This window comes from Phaethon aethereus, assembly GCF_964289735.1.
Source record: "Phaethon aethereus genome assembly, chromosome: 3".
NCBI classification, from domain to species: domain Eukaryota; kingdom Metazoa; phylum Chordata; class Aves; order Phaethontiformes; family Phaethontidae; genus Phaethon; species Phaethon aethereus.
Window position 1 is genome coordinate 96,934,632 of NC_138576.1, and position 17,225 is coordinate 96,951,856.

Genomic DNA, 17,225 nt, shown 5'->3' on the forward strand with positions numbered 1-17,225 from the left:
TGTACTGCGCACGCGTTGTGAGGGCTGCCACGATCTGCAGTGTTTGCATTAGTGTTGTGTTTGGCACGCACGGCATTAGTGGTGCCACTTGTGCTCTGATGGCACCCTTCAGAAGGAGGTGGTGGGCTCAAGCACTTTACGCCATTTCTTTTGGTTAAATCTTAAAAAACCTGGTTGCAAATTAGGAAGCAGCTCCTAGAAAAAGGCTGTGAAGCCTTGTGGTGTCATCCCAGGATCGGCAGTAGTTGGAGGCTGTACTTGGAGAGAAACCCTCTGGCAGGAGCTACTGTCTCTGCCCTCTTGCAGAACACCTGCGCTGCACTGTGGCTGCTTAGCAAACAGCTCTATCGACTAAACTTCCTCAGGCCCTCTCGATATAGAAGAGGTGAGAGCTTTCCTGGGAGCTCAGATGGATCAGAAGGGCAAGTTCCCTTAAACTTACTCATGATTCAGGAGAGATGGACTCCTATACAGGCACTTGGCCCAGACCTCAGCTTCAGCATACGGTCACTCAGACTAAAAGGGACACGTCTGGAGGCACCAGTTCCTTAGGTTACTCTGCAAAACAAAGCACTGCTGTTATACACAGCATGTGAGGGAAGCTAGGCTAATGATGAGAGATGATAAATTATGATGCTAACCCTACAGGATTACTCGATTTAAGAACAGCCAGATAGAGATGAGTTTCACTCAACAAAAAAAAAAGAAAGAATAGATTCCTTATAGTAGTAAGTTATTGTGACTGATCCCTTGCTAATTGCTGACTAATCACTGCAACTTCTAAAGTCTGTCTTGTTGCTTGTCCTGAGCTAACTATTCATAGAAGCTTGTGGATTAAAACATAATGTTCCTTTGAATGAACAAAAAGAATATTCAAAGTAATGAGAAACATACTCCATTACAACTAGTATTTATTAAAAATGCAGCAGACAAAAAAAAGCAAGCCTCCGAACAGTAGTCAGTTCATCAACATATATTACACCATTGCCCACCCAGCACCACTGACAGTGCTGTCAGCTCACTTCTCTTGCAAAATGTTCTGTTGACTCATGCTTGGTTCATTATCTATGAATGTGCATAGTTTCAAGACTTGATAATGTAACATGAGCATAAAATGGCACCAAAGACTGTTTGCCCAGAGCTTCCAGCCACTCTTGACCCAAGAAAGTAGTGAGATGTGCGTAAGTAGTAAGATGTGCGTGGCAGTCATGTGTGTGCTCTGTAGTCCCTTGTATGGTCTTGAATCCTTTGTGTAAGCTTTACAGCATGACAGCAAACTTCTCAGAAGCCAAAGAATCATATGCTCCAAAGCATCATTTTATTACTACTGAATAAGTCTAGTTTCCTTTTAGTTTTGAAAACTATCTAGAGGCTGGGTGAAGGCAGGGAGGGGAGGGTCTGCTGTGCATGGGGGGCATGGGGTAAGTGCTTGTGTAAATCCATTAACTTAGCAGGCTACACACGTGCTTCCTTTTCCTGGCAATGTTTCCATGCCAAGCTAAGGAAACTTTCGTGCTACAGGCACAGCAGCTCCACAGATGAACATGGTCTCTTGTATTTGCAGACCCAGGGGTGATTGTTGATGTGCAGTGTGCTCCTGGGAAGTAACAGGAGTGCCCCTACTACTAGCTTACAGACAGATCAGCCGTATCAAGGGCATCGGGGCTAAAACACCAAATGTAGGTATTTGAAATGTTTATGGAGTTTGGGCACCAAGCTTTCCAGACTCCTTCCCCTTTCAGCTGTAGCTGCTGTGTGTGTCATTGTATGTGCCTTATCTCACAATGACAATGAATAAAGAATCAAATTAATTCACCTGTAATGGGAAAAGTGCCATTTGTGGTAGCTAGCGTGTGAGATTGTAACGGAGCTGTAGTAAAGCCTATTTCCTCCTCATCTTAAAGGAAGCACAGGTCTAAGTGAGCAGGATGTGTGTGACTGTGTGGTGTATGCTTTACTGATGCTCACAGTAATTCAACCTTATTCCATGAGAAGCAGCTACTTGTAAAGTTTAAGATGCTTTTTTGGTAGCCTCTGATACTGTTAGAGCTGTCTTCAACTCTCTGTGCGTATGGAGAGGGAGCACCCTGAATCATATGCAACTTCACATTAGCCATAAGCCCTAGAAGACAAGTAAACCAAAGTTGAAAACACCCTATTTAGAGCATTTAAATTAACATTTGAAAAGGAGCCATCAGTATGCTAGATAAGAAATTACTCAACACTCGTTAATAGACAATTATCAAAGTTACTTAATGCTACACGACAGTGGCCACTGGTACATTTATGGGGACTAAACTTAAGTGTTCCCAGGCCAAAAGACTTCATGAAAGAAAATCAGAGAAACATGCAGAAAAACACTGTGGCCAAGGCAACAGCAACTACCTTACTATTCCAAGTGGCTACTAGTCTTTGTTTTGTCAGGACTACGCGGGTTGCTGGTTACTAGGAGCTGCACTGTAGGATTAAAAAATTGGGAGTCTTCTGGGGCTTGGTGTGACATGTATTTCAGAAGTCAGGGAGAACGGACACCTACTTCTGTGCATGGCATAATTAAGCCCTTAAGCATGCAGATGCAGGGCCTCAATGTATTTGAGTGCTAAGGTCAACATGCTGGAACATGCTTCTAATGTTATAAAAGGTATATCTTTCAGATCAGCTAAATAATTCTTCCAAACCCAGAAATCCTCTGTTTCTACATCATGTTTTACTGAGCACTCAAGGCAGAGAACATGGCAGCTGCCATCTTTTTTTTTTTCTTTTGAAACTGATATGTGGATATTTCCCACTAGCAGGCAAGGGAAGCAGTAGCAATGCAAAGGGGTAGGAGCTGCCCCTCTGACCCTGTAACTGAGGAACAGCCAATCTCTGCTGTATGGTAAGGTTGTCAAGCTGTGTTCTTCTCACTGTCACCTTCTACATTCAGCTAAGGAGGTCAGGGGGACAGATGGACAGATAAAATTCTGAAATCATAATCCTTGACTTAAACATAGTTGCCAAATAACAGCACTTTCAACACTTGCTTCATTTCCAGAGCTCACACACTTGCATGGTATGATGACAGCAGCTATGAGTATTTCATAGCAAGAACTAAAAAAACAACCACCACCTGTGTGGTCTAACTAGGAATCTTTGTTCAAGCTCACAGTAAGGACACGGACATGAAGGTACTGGTAGAACGAAGAAGTGTGTCCTCTAAAAAACACGCACGGTTATCAGCAGGGATATTTGGCTCCACTGCTCACCCAGCAGTAAGCTGACAGGGTAAGGCAAACCTGGAGGGGTAGGGTGGTTATATGGTATACCTGCTGAGACCCCCAAGTTCTGCAAGAGGCTGAACATGAGCAGTGGTCACGTGGAGGGCTGGAGGTGTCTGGATATGACCTAGACCCTTGAGAAGTCTCCCCTCTGCCCACCTGTCTTACTAAGCAACTTCACCTCTTCGATCACAATGTCATGAGTAACTGCTTTGCACATGTCATACACAGTCAGGGCAGCCAGGCTGGCAGCTGTTAGAGCTTCCATCTCCACACCTGTCCTCCCCCAGGTCTGACAGGAGCTGCGAATCACCACTGCGTATCTGGCCTCATCCAGGCTCAGAGACACCTCAACATGATTGAGTGGGATGTTGTGACACAACGGGATCAACTGGCTGGTCAGCTTGGCTCCCTGAATTCCTGCAATCTGGGCTACTGCCAGCACATCCCCTTTCTTCACCTGGTTCTGCCTCACCATCCCAAACGCCTTCTCACCCAGGCGGACCACAGCACCAGCAACAGCACTTCTTCTTGAATCTGGCTTCCCTCCAATGTCAACCATTGTGGCCCGTCCTTCCTCATCAGTGTGAGTCAAGTTGTCAGGGCCATGAGGTACCTCAGTGCAAGATCCCAAATCCCTGGTACAGAATTCAGATCCTGGACTTGCCTCTTTGGACTGACAGTCCACAGAAACTTGGCCAACATGAGAAGCCTCAAGGCACTTTGTGTCAAACGTGGAACTTGGGTCCTTCTGGAAGACACAGCAGCCTCTGAGCTGGGTTTGTAGAATTCCTGTCCTTATGTGCCACTGTTGCTCTGGGTAAGATCCTGGTGGAAAAAGTTGTCCTGTAAGCTTGTTTTTCATTAATGCTTTTCCCATTTGTTTGGGTAAACTTGTTCTCAAAGTCAGCCAATGGCTAAATGTGTGGCCCCACTGTTTTGAATTTGGGGGATTCTGTAGGGCATCTTGGCATAGTGGGAATGACATCAGTGCAGGCTCTGGGGGAAAAAAAATAAAAGTAACATGAGAATACATCTTACTAATTGGAAAGCTACGCTAAGTCTGCAGTAGCTGAGAAGCCTGTCAGAGCATGGCTTGGGACTTCCTGTATTGCAAAAACCTCAATAAGCCTGTTAACAATCCACTTTTCTCCTCAAGCTCTTTTTCTTCTCTCTCATCAGTTCTGTGCATTTGCTGCCTTGTTATTACAAACCCCGAGACTCAAAACACTTATTTCAAGGTTCTTGACAGGAAGAAACAATTTGCTTTCAAGAAGTATCAACAGTTATTGAGAGAGAGCAGCCAGGAAAGCTTATAGAAACATCAGTTCTGAAGAAAAGCAAGTCTCAGCATCCATTTGAGACTGTCCCAGCACCAGTCGTCTTTCGAAAGCCTGGCAGGGTTAATGAGAAATTCTTGCACTCAAGGTTCTCAACTCTGCCTTTCCAAACACCTTCCTCCCAGCACAGGTGGCTGCACTTCCTGCTTTCATCTCCTTCAGCAGGGAAGGGTCATGCCAGCACTTGAGGACAGTGGGGACCAGAAGTACTGCACTGTCTACAAGCTCAGAGGGTGGCTCTGTGATGGGAACTTCACTTACTACTGCCAGCTCTTACCATGTTAATGACAGCTGAAGTTTAAGCACTGGAAAATCCACACTCTCCTCATTGACAGATAGATTTTAAATCTACTCAGAAGTATGTTCCAAGTCAAGCTGGCAGAGCTCCCAGCTGGTAGAGCAGTAGTAAGCCCTCCTCTGCCCCTTTTCACCATTTAATCACTTGGTTTTGGCATTTGCGCAGGGCTAAATGCCAAGCATCAAGACAGAAGGAGTCTTTTTCACATAAAAGAAGTGATTTGTTTTGTAAGTAAAGAGAAAGCAGTACAGAGGTAAGTGGCTAAACTCTAGTTTAATGGCCTCATTGATAAGCATGTTTCTCTTTATGGAGCTCCTGTTCTCCTTGCTCTGAGAAACTTGGAATTAGGTTTTGCTCAATAACCTCCTTTGACAGCTCTGGTATTAAGGGACACCCTTATGCATGAGTTTTCAGACTGCCTACAGGTGAGTCAAAGCAGCTTCCTGGCCCCTCTACACCTCTATGGCCCAGACCTACAGGTGTCACCTTGGACTGTCCACATGACAATAACAGAGACAGTGTGGACAACGCACTGGTTGTGGCCCCCTGCCCTCTCTTTTAAAAACCAACCTCTTCCTTGTTACTCCCAGCCTCTACTATAACAAGACCGATGCGCTTAGCAGCTTTTTCACCTAGAGTACCCTCCAAACATTGATCTGAAAGTACCCATTATCAAAGCTTTATCAACCATAGATTTTTTTTTTAGAAATCACTGCAATAATCTAAATTCAGGCAAAGGCCCTTTTCGATCTACAGCTGATGGCCTATCCACTAAAATTAAGATTCCTGCAAGTTTAGTGGTAATGCATTTACCCTCAGAGGAATGGGATTAAATGAACATAAATGTTCATGAGTGTAACATTGCTTTGCTTTAGAAGAGCACAGAAAATTGTGCTATACCACCTTTCATTCCTTCTCTCTTTATACAGCAGGGCCTAACCTGAATAGTCCTTTTAAAATCCACGAACTCAAAGTAGTCTGTTCTTCTTGATTAACTTTAAAGTTGAAGCTAAACCCCTGGCAAGGTGTCTTGTCTTCAGGAGAAGCTGGACTGCAAAGGCAGACAAGTACTTACTTCCACAGGGTAAATACAAATGGGTGGGAAGAGAAATACTGTTTGCTCAAGTAGAGTGGTAAGTAAAAAGCAACAGATAGGAAAAGTAAAGATGCTTTGCATGCATTACTAACAACATACATTTTCTTCAAGTTGTACCTAGTCATCTCTCTCTCCACCCAAATTGTTCATATATATACAAAAAAACAGATAATGGTTTTCTACAGAACTATGAATAACACAACTGAAACCATCTGACAAACTGGATCTATCTCCTTTTATTCTATTACTGCACCTGAAGTTTAACCATGTTAGCTTCCAACTAGCACAATCAGGAGGGGGGGTGTGCAGAGAAAGAAGGCAGGCAGGAGATAGATACTTAAACTAAGGAGGAAATTCCCATAACTGAAGCAACCCCATGAGAAGAACAACCTGCCAAAAGGAATATTTTCATTAAGGAGAATAGGATACAAACCATAGAGCAAAGGATCAGACAATAGCAGTGCAGGGAAGAAGCCAGTTCTGGCTTACTGGGACTAGCAAAACCAATTAGTGACTTCCACAGCATTCATTAAGTTTCATTAAATTAATTCCATACACCCCCCCCGCCCCGACTGTGCTTACAAAATTCAAATAATGCTGGTGTGCAAGTAATTCAAAACACAATTAGGAAATCTCCTTATGATTCCCCATGTGTCACAGTGGGATACTCTCCACTGATGCAGTGACTGCCAGCACTTGTCTCGAAGGGACATGGAACAGCTAGGGGAAGATCCAGACAGGCTGCCTCTTTCACTGGATGTCAGACAATGTTAAAGCACTTTTCAAAAGGAAGTTGGATGGCTCTGATCTGTAGACACCCAAACATTGCTATGAATCCTGACTTTGGAGTGTGGGGATTCTTTCAAAGGCATCTTGAAAATTAACGTAGGTCCCAGTGAGCTGTCAAGAGTTTAATACAGTATTTTTCATCTTCTAAAAAACTCAGAGAAGTTTTCCTCTTGCAGCAAGTCAATACACACTTTAAACAAAGGCTCCTCTTTTTTCCCTTTTCTGGATCTTGCCACAGGAGTGGCCAAATACAAAAGAGCAAAAACAGACAATCTTGCACCACTGAATCCATTCACTTTAAAACTCAACATGGAAAATGATGGCCTTTTGAACGGGAGCATCAGGTGAAAAATATTCCCAGTGAAAACAGCAATTATGTTAAAAGACCTCTGTAGATCGTATTTCCCAATAAAGGTAACAAAAGTACAAGCACTAGTGTTTTGGTTTAAAATAGAGCACTTCACTTACTTACTTATATCAATCACCTGTAGCAAATACCTGCAAATTTATGCACATTACCCTTCCCTGCCAAGGGTACCTGTTTTAAAAGCTGTGTTTTAAGCTGCACAGCAGCTAACCTGCTCCAGACCATCACTGGGAGGATGAGAGTTAGGGTTTGAAACATAATGTTTACCTCTTCTACCCTTGCTGTATTTTTTTTCCCTCCTTGTTGACAAGAAACAATAGAACAGCTTCCAATAAATCTCACAGTGCCAACTCTCACAAGCATTTCTTAAGTCTAAGGAAGAAAAAGGTATTTGGGAAGATAGATAGCTATCTTGCAAGATGGGGAAACATAGGCACAGAGGAGGTAAAACCACACTGAAGGAGATGTGAAAAATCAGTAAGAAAGAGAACCCAAGCAGCACCACATTGCTCATGAACAGAGCTTCAAGCCAAAGGCAGAGTTAGCAAACATCTTCAGCAGAGACAAGGAGAAGAAAAGCTCTTGCCCATAGGCATGGTCAGATACCAGGTACTACAGCTTTCATGGCTATGTTCTGAGACTTTGCAGCAGTAAGAGGACATTTCAAAAAAAAGAAACCCTAAGTTTCTGATTCTGAAGTAAAGTAGTAGTGAGGTGGGAAAACTTGCATTTCTGTCAGGTTACTGGCTCTATATATTATAATAAAATTTGAATTTCTTAATCCAGGGATAAAAATACATCCCGCATCCTTTATGTTTATATGGCAATTTGATCAATTTCCTAAAGCTCACCCCAAACTGCCTTAGTTACTATGCTATTCTTGTTAAGTACAAAGGAAGTAGATAGGAAATAACAGGAATGCTAGTGATCCCTTCGGAAATGTAATGAACTTTCAAAAGCAGAGAAAACAAAACCAGTGCTGTCAATGAGAAGATCGGGGAAGGCTTAGTAGTGACATTAAATCTTTCCTCCTCTTCCACTTCAGCATGATTTTAACCTCAAGTGCCTTTTAAGAAACTGACTTCTTTGTCTAATCCTAAGCCAGAATTGAACACAAGTTAGACTTAAAAGCCCAATCCACTCTGCTCCCCCAAAGACAAAAAACAACCAAAATCATGGTATGTTTATTACGTACTGATTTGTCACCCACCAATCAGGATCATTGGCCGATTTTTCATCCGGGAAATGTTAAACATGCCTAGAAATAAAATAAGGAACACATAAAAAACCTAGCTTTAAGCCATGCATCTGGTCTATGTATTTAGTTTTCTGCTCTTCACAGTGCAACCTGCATGCTAGGAAAACCAAAGCTGAATAAAGACCACGAGAGCTGGAGGAGGGGGCATCTTGTATGGAATTATTTGAAACCAGAGCTGCCACAGTCTCCAAGCATCCAGCTGCTATGGGTCTATCACTGTAGAACTCTTTCCCAGAAAGCCTTCCATAATCTGAATTACAGTCTACCTACTACAGAATTCAAACAGCTTAGGACTATCTTGTTTCTTAACAATAGCATATAACTGTACTAGTTTTACGGATAAGCCGTTAACAGTGTTCCAGTTCAAAAGAAGTGCAGTCACAGAAGGCCCCAGAGACAATACTGGGATTAAGACAAATTGGAAGAAGACAGACAATATCAGGTAAATGCTGCTGATGGCAAAATGCCTTTACTAGAGGGGAAAACACTCTTCCTCCCCTGCCCCCCTTCCCCTGAATAGTCTAAAAGAAAAGGAACCAATCCCTCCACCCCTTCCCTTACATTTACAAGGAACTATTTTATCTGGGTCAGAGCAATATACTTTGCAAGTTAGTCTATGCTAAGATTTAAAAGCTTCCTTTAAATTTGCTTTACACATCACAAAAAAAAAAGGCAAAACCAACTGTTAGTAATCTGGCAGGATCTGCAAGAGAACAAAAGGGCCAAAGCATATTTTTAGTGTAAAGAGGACTATTCCATGATCATGAAGACAGTTCATGTACAAGAGGTCAGCATTCCCAGCTGCAGCCAGATTACAAGAATATCGTTAGGTTCAGATGTGACCGAAATATAGTTTATATCAATATAAATTCAGAAAAGACTAATACAGCCTGAGGATGCAACTGCATCATCATGGACCTTGTGTCATGACCTTATGCAGAGCACTAGATGAGTGGCTACAAATTTCTGCATAAAAGAGATTTGTCACTTCTAGAAACATGTTAATGCACTAGTTGGAACTAACAGCTAAATTGAGCTTTAGTTGTTATTTTACAGCAAACTAATTTTAAGAAAAAAATGGACGCAGTACAACTCCATCAATTTTTGCTTAGCTTTACACTTTGCAGTTGTTATCATGAGCAGTGGTATTTGCATCTCTTTGAAGACAAAAGTCCATCTGAAAGACTTTTAGAACATCTAGATTCTAGCTCACATGGAAGCTTAGAAGACTGAAAACTGACATCCACATTTTGGAGTAACTGCAGGACTGGCATATGGTACCAGCTTTCTACCAAACAATACTCTTACGAGATGGGAGAATTCTTTCCTTAGTTAATGCAACTTAATTCTTTCTCCTGGCAAGTCAATGCATCCCACAGCAGTACCAGGGCATTGTTTTCCCTAGTCACTGCTGTTATTTCTCAGGTACAACAAACATACCAGCATGCTGTTTCTTTTTTCTGCCCACTGCTGCTCCAATGATTTGAACCAACTCTTCCTCTGAGGCACCTGACCGTAGGTGATCTCTCAAGGACACTTCTGAATTCCCAAAAAGGCACACCTGCAGCCAACCCACAGAAACGAGAGAAATGCGAAAGAATAAAATAAATGGCTTTTACAAGTATTTCTTACTAACCTCAGAGCAAAGAGTTTTGAATAGGCCTATCCTGTTGAAGAAAGAGAACATTATGGAGATTGTTTTCTTTATCTCTCCATGTACACACAGACAGTCTGGGACATTTCTGTAACCTAAACTCATTGGGCCTTCAGGCTGCCTGGGTCATCTGACATTAGACAGCAGCACAGATGTTGTCAACATCAGGTGACAATGCCTAAGTGCCAATTTTTAATTGAAAACTTTAATTTTCCCCCAGAAACCGCCAGTTTCAACGTGGCAGGAAACGGTTATCCCTCCCCTTTCTACAGCCGCTGAGCAAATGTACAAGCTGCATTAGAAGGAGAAGAGTTGCAAGATGTTTGGCGAAACAAGACAGGATGCTTGTGGAACACAGAAGCCAAGCCCTCGCAGCTGCTTGGATCCTTTTTTAATAGGAAATCATCTGCTTGTCACATGTTTAAGATGATTCTGAATCAAAGATTAAAATAAACGTTTATATTTACCGGCCTTGCAACCATGTTTTACAACTCAAGTTAACTATGTTAAAACAGAGAAACCAAAAACAGGTGATGTAACATTTCCCTAATAGCCCAAAAAACTTCAATAAGAATTCATATAGGATAGATAAACTGGAGTTAGCTGGTAATACTCATACATCTTTCCATGCTACTTTACATCCCAGCTACTTTTAAGGGAAGAATTTCAACACTAGTTTCACTGCAGGAAAGCAAAGAGGATAATGTTTCACTACCAACCTTTAGGCTCCCATCTGCTGTTATCCTCAGCCGATTGCAGGATCCACAGAAGTTCTCTGACATGGAGGTGATAAAGCTGATTTGTCCCTGGAAATGCGGCACCTTATAACTCTAAAGAAATGCAGAGGAGAAAAAAAAAAAAAAGTCAAATATAGACTCCTCACTTTTAAAGTTCCACTTGCCCAAAGAACGGAAGACATTTTAACATGGGTTTTCTTGGTTCTAAGGTCACATGAGAGAGGGAACCTCCCCCCAGAAAAAACACCCTCAAAATCAGCTTTTTCAGGAGTTCCCAGTCTATTCTGCCCGTTTGCTAGAAATTCACAAAGTTGCTGTATGTTTGCTCTTGTAGTTATCAAATGACAGGTGATGCCAGTAGGCAAGTTCTTCCTCAGGCAGCCATGAGCTATAGGTTTATGTAGCCTAGATATCTGGTTGATCTAGATGAAGATGTTCCTGCTAATTGCAGGGAGTTTGGACTAGATGACCTTTAAAGGTCCCTTCCAAGCCAAACTATCCTATAATTCTATGTGACACTGCACACTCTAAAGCAATACTCTTATTTCACTGAACAACTGTTTCATCAGGCTCACTAATGTGCAGTCATAGACAAACAGACATAGACTGACTAAAGGTTCAGAAGCTGTAAATACAGGATACAAGCCTGCCATTTTTTACATCTGACAGAGGCATCTATTAAACACATTGTATCTCTAGAAGTAAATATTATGATCAGTGTTTAGAGTCAAACCACATGCAGCAGCTTGACCAAAATCCCAGAATTACTACACCGAGTAATTTTTACTTTGCTTGTCAAATATAATGATGAACTTGGGAGAATTTGGGGATTTAGGGCAGGGAAAGAATGAGGGCACATTTCACGTGTTTTGTCTATCCCCACCTTGGCTGTGCTGGAAGCTTCACAGGGCAATCTCTCTAATTCAGGCCATCGCTGTTTGATTGTATCAAGCATTTCTTTGTAGCTCACCATCTTCTTGAAGTTCCATTTATTGCCTAGAAGTAACAAAACCAGCATAAATTTAGACTGTCGATTTTATTTTTTTAATTAGCAGAGAACCACCTTTACATTCTTCACAAATCTCAGTTTTCCCTGTAGGTGTCCCCAAGTAATCCTGCTACTAATCCTTCTCAAGCTTCTCCAGGGAAGACAGATAAGCTGCAAAAAATACAACACAAAACTTAAGGCAATTCCTAATTACCCAAAAGAGCTCACCAACACTTCTAGAGATAAACCCACAGGGTGAATAACCACCAGATTCACCTATGTCCAAGGCACACCTCATGCCATGAAGAATCTCAAAGCAAGACCGCTTACCGTCAAAGGGCATGTATTCTATGAACCGCACATCAAGGGGTAGATCCTTTGTGAAATCCACAAAGCCCAGCAGTTCATCCTCATTGAAGCCTCGCATCACCACACAGTTTACCTGCAGGAAAAGCAGACATCTGAAGTTAGTGAGCAGAGTATGACTTTCTTCCCTCTTACACTAGGTTTCATAGTCCTTGCAGAAGGCAAGGTAGATAGAAATAACATTTTTTTTTAAAGAAAAGATGATGAGAGTAGTTGGCAGGATTGAAATGGTACAGATGATCATTTCAGTCAAACTTGCCTGTAAGTCGTTGCATCCAATCTAACTAAAGTTGAAGTTGCCTTGCTAAATGGAAAACTAATAAAAGCTCGGTAACAAAGGCACCTACAGTATGGCAGTTTTTACTGTCTAAAATGACACTCGCTCCCAAGTCCTACGTTGTATGGCTTCTGTAAAAGTACTGGCAGGGTACCTTCTACAGCACTCTTTTTGGAAGACAATGGGCAAATGCCCCAAACCAGGAAGTGTTCACAGCACACTCCATAACCATAGGCTGCAGGATGACTAGCTCTGCCTTCATCCAAAAAGAGGTTAAAATCGAGTTGTCCACACATTCCTCATACGCAATATTTACATTGGAGCCTCAGGTCCTCTGCTTTACCTGACGAACAACAGAGCGCTGTGCAGTTGCTAAAACGCTTCCTGTCAGCAAGGCAGACTTGTATGTCTGAGCATCGTGCATCATGATTCTTAAAATCTTTCAGGAAAGCCTAATACCTAGTTTAATTTCAAGGTTTTTTTTATAGCTCTGTAGCCTAAACCACTTACACATAATAGATCTTCCAAACCACCAGTGAAACTGAAGGGAACCACAGCTGCAGAACTGCAAACAGCTGAGTTGGGGTGAAGTTTCACATTACAGCTAAGTTGGTCTACCTGCACGCCCAAAGGAGGACTCCCTTTCCCTCTCTCTCACACTGGCACTCATCAGTCTGCTGTAAGCAGCTGAGGGAGATAAACCAGGAGAAAACTAATGTCTTTCTGCAGGGTAGTTTTCTGCCTGTTAAGTCCCTCGGCCAAATCCACAGCTGGGTCCGACAAGTGCCAAATCAATAGAGGGGTAGGAAGAACCAAGTACAGAGCGGGACCACCCTGTAGCCTGGAGCTAGGAAATTGATATGCGATGTGGCAGTATGAACCTGTACCCTCAGCTGTGCAAGGAGATTATCTGGATTTCCCCCGTTACCTCTTGATGTGATCTGCAGTCTACTAAAATTTTTCTTCAGTTGTACCAAAAATTATTCATGGGGAGGGGAATAATAAATTCTTCATCAGGTGAGCTGTATATGTTTTATCACAATTTATGTTAAACCACAACAGTGTCAGAGTAAATAAACACTGGGTTTACCTTAACAGGGCGGTAGCCAAGTTCAGTGGCTTTGTGGATTCCTTCCATTACCTTGTGAAAGCCTAAGATACAAAAAGAATAAAAAAATATTTTTCTTGTTTAAAAACAGAATGCATAAGGAGATTGTTAAGTACAAGACAAAAAGATGACAAACATAAACCCAATCTGATTCGGTAGACAGGGCGGCAAGTAAGAACTGCGAGTAAAGAGACTTCAATTCTACACACACACCCCCCCCACCCCCGCAAAGGCTGCCAGTGTTACTGTGGTCAAGTCAGAGATCAATTTTTTTAACTGGTATTTGGGTAGTCAGAAATACTGGTATGCTTTTCTGCATCTTTGGACATCCGTGTGTCATTAGCATACAATTCTCCACTTCCCCATACATCAGCTTTGCCTTGTGTTATGTTTTCTTAAACGGAACGGCAAGCATTTGTGAACTGCCCCCAGATGCAATAAAGAAAGAATAAATTAATGTTTATTTGCTAATAATGGCACATGTGTCCTCACTAAAATGGCAGAATCTCACTGAGTCAGACAGCAATATTGCTAAGTGAATTTTGAAAGATCTTTCTAAAGTGCATGTGAAGGGGAGCGGGCACAGGAACAAACAAAAACCCCTTGATTCTCTGTTCATCTCTGGCTAGAGATGCAGTTGGCTTCCCAAAGCTACTGACTACCCGTTAGTTTGAAGATTACAGGCAGCATTTTACAGGATCATCATTTTTATGACTACTTTAAACATGTGAAATTGGTGAGCACAATGTCAGGGGGATTACAGCATTTAGGAAAGCAATTCAGTTGGCCTTTGACCCTTGAAAACAAATGAAAGATGTCAAAAACTGCAGTAACATCAAGGAATTAAGTGCCCAGCGTCACCCTACCATTTAGTGTGGCCTACACTTGTCAGCTGCTCCCAGACACAGAGATATAGTTAAGTTAGGGCAAGTATCTTCACTCCTACACATACCTCCTAAATTGGGAGGAAAAATAAAGCAGCAATGCAATTTTGGAATTCCAAAGGCCTTTAGGAAAGCCTCTTAATCAATCATCTCATTCAAACCACACCTTCTGTCAACTTTAAACAAAGTTAAGACCTTTCATCAAGATACTAATTTTAGATTTGGCATATTATTCCTTCCCTGCCACACTCATGAGCCGGCAGAGAAACAAGGTGATAGTAGCAAGAATGAGACAGCAAGCTACCGAGCCCTGGATACACATTTTTGGTGAGCAGATGTGCTCAGCTGCTAGCACTGTGTGTGTGAATGTCTCTCCTACCCTGCCAGGTACTTGACTAAGTTGCCTTCCTGTTCTGCACGCTAAACTTGGGTATGAGACACCAAACACTCTATGCTCCTTCCAAAGCTGTAGTCTTCAACAGCAAATACTTCACACACGCTAGCAAAAGGGCAAGATCTTCCAGAAGTTTATGCTGACAATCCCTGTGGTGTTCCTGGTCATGTTTTTCTGTGCAGGTCCATCACCCTCCTTTCCCTATCTCGTATATGGAAACTCATATTCTCTAGTGAAGACATACCTTCATTAATCTGTAGATGCTTTACCAGAAATAAGACATAGCTCATAATACTCTGTGCATACTTAATATTGGATGCGTTCAAGATCAGGGCAAGGGGGGTGGTGGGAAGAAACACATGAGATTTTCACTTAACTGCTTTCTGGCTAGTAAAGGCATTATGAAGTATGGACACAGGAAAGCAGAAGATGCTAACGGTTTTATAAGCAGGTCCTAATGCTAGCCCTAATGCCTGCAAAAAGAGAGGTGACGAGCAAGGAGAAGACTGTGAAATAATTTCAAGCAGTTGCTTGCAAGAGTTATGACTTGTCACCCTTCTCCTTCACCACCTGCTTGTTTTTCATGTGCCCAGGAAGTCTGCAGCACCCGTGGAAGCCTTCATTCCAATTAAGCAAGTTTGCAGGCTGAATGTGGCAACAGAGATGATACACTGCTGTAAGCACATCCCAGAGCTATGAATGGGATCAAAAAGCTCTGCAACAGCCCAGAAAACCTTACGTGAGACTTCATGATTGGAGAAAGTTAAAACTGAACTTAACTAAAAAGGGCAGGAAGCAATCACTTGCAAGCAGCAGATCAAAAGCTCCACGTCTGAATACTCGCATGCTAGGGTTCAGCTTGCTGCAGAGGTATGGAACAGGATTACAGCTTGCAATGCATCTAACTCAATGTCCTCCCCAGTTCTGCCAAGAGACCTCCTGCCATGCTAGTGCAAGAGTGTGGTTTAGAACAGCTATCAAAAATCTCTACAAACAAACAAACGAATAAGCTATTCTGATTAACAACAACTACAAGCTTTTTTCCACTAAAAGATATGGGGAACATAGTGATTATTTAAAATAAAAATTTGTAGCAGTAAAAAAAAAAAATCTTTAACTGCATTTCATATTTTGATGTTAACTGTTTTCTGTTTTTTCTTTTTGGAAAGTTGTTAGGTGTTCATTTGTATTGCCACACTTATTGAAACATCCCTTCTAGATCAAAGTCCTTATGCAGTAATGGAACAACAAAGAGAATAAACCCCAAATTTTCAATATATTAGAGCAGAAATGAAATGACTAGATATCGTTGTATCAGGAAATATTGTCAAGGCACAGAACTTTTCAACATTGAGTTTTTATTTGACACTTCAAAATGACAACCCTTCTCCTCTTCCACCCAATGAAAAAATTCAATATTTTCATCTGTTTAGATTTCTTCTGAAATCCTAACTTTAGCCAACTTTAAAGCACAGAGAACAATCCTATGTGGGACAACACCTCCCAGCATTTAATCCTTGCAAGAAGAAAGGCTTCAAGCCAATGTTTAATGATTCAATTACAGTACAATATTATTTAATTTTCCTTGTACTGAACAAAAAAAGAAGGGACAGGCTGTGAAACAGGTTAAACTGGCTACCTGCAAGAAAGTACTTTTCATTTGTTCATCCCTTAGAATGTGGTAGATGGGGAAAAGTAGAAATATTATAATCCTCTAACGTGCTTTCACGCATCAGTGAAAGCTCTGATCATCTCACAGCCATTCCATCTACCCCATCCATTTGGGAATAAAAGCAGGTGTAATGCAGCTCACCTGCACCAAAGATACAAAATTCCAGCCTTTTCTTAAAGCCCTAGAATGAGTTTCCAGAGGAGCCGAAAAATTGATTCCAAGTTTCTTGAGTTCCTGGTTAGCTCTGTAATCAGATGCCACCTTTACTTTCCACAGAAGTTACCAGCCTGTAGGAGTCTAAGACCAGGAATCCCTCTCACCTTAATAGAGCTATATCTTGTCGCCTCTGGAACTGCCACAGGAGACAGGGTAGCACAGTAGGGCAGGCACTTTATTCTCTGCTCATTCGATACCTGGAAATCTCCTATTAAATAAAAAACCCTCAAAAACAATTAAAAAAAAGGTATTTTTACATAATTTCAGCCCTTAACAAAAGGAAAAAACCCAACTCAGCATTATTATTTTTACCTGATCTCCACTTAAAAAAAAATTATCTATGATTTGGAGACTTTATTCTACTCAAAAATATTGAGTCATAGAAATTTCCCTGTTCATTCTCTATGCTGTTCAGCGGAGCAATTTCTCTCTTTATGGTTAAAGACCTTTTTTTCTTTAAAGGGGGAAGAGGGAAAAAGAACATCTATATAAGTAAAAATTACACTCACCCCCCAATAACTTTT

At 41.7% G+C, this 17,225-nt stretch overlaps 1 protein-coding gene across 1 annotated transcript in view; it reads right to left on the reverse strand.

The window, feature by feature from the left end:
- Positions 1-3,384: 3,384 nt before the first annotated feature.
- MOCS1 (molybdenum cofactor synthesis 1) overlaps positions 3,385-17,225 on the reverse strand; it is a gene marked incomplete at both ends in the record, with an annotated part of 30,455 nt that continues 16,614 nt past the window's right edge. The window contains 7 exons of the mRNA XM_081997962.1: positions 3,385-4,256; positions 8,358-8,405; positions 9,846-9,966; positions 10,779-10,889; positions 11,680-11,792; positions 12,115-12,226; positions 13,518-13,579. Coding sequence (XP_081854088.1) covers positions 3,385-4,256; positions 8,358-8,405; positions 9,846-9,966; positions 10,779-10,889; positions 11,680-11,792; positions 12,115-12,226; positions 13,518-13,579 — 1,439 coding nt within the window. The remainder of the gene's footprint in view (positions 4,257-8,357; positions 8,406-9,845; positions 9,967-10,778; positions 10,890-11,679; positions 11,793-12,114; positions 12,227-13,517; positions 13,580-17,225) is intronic.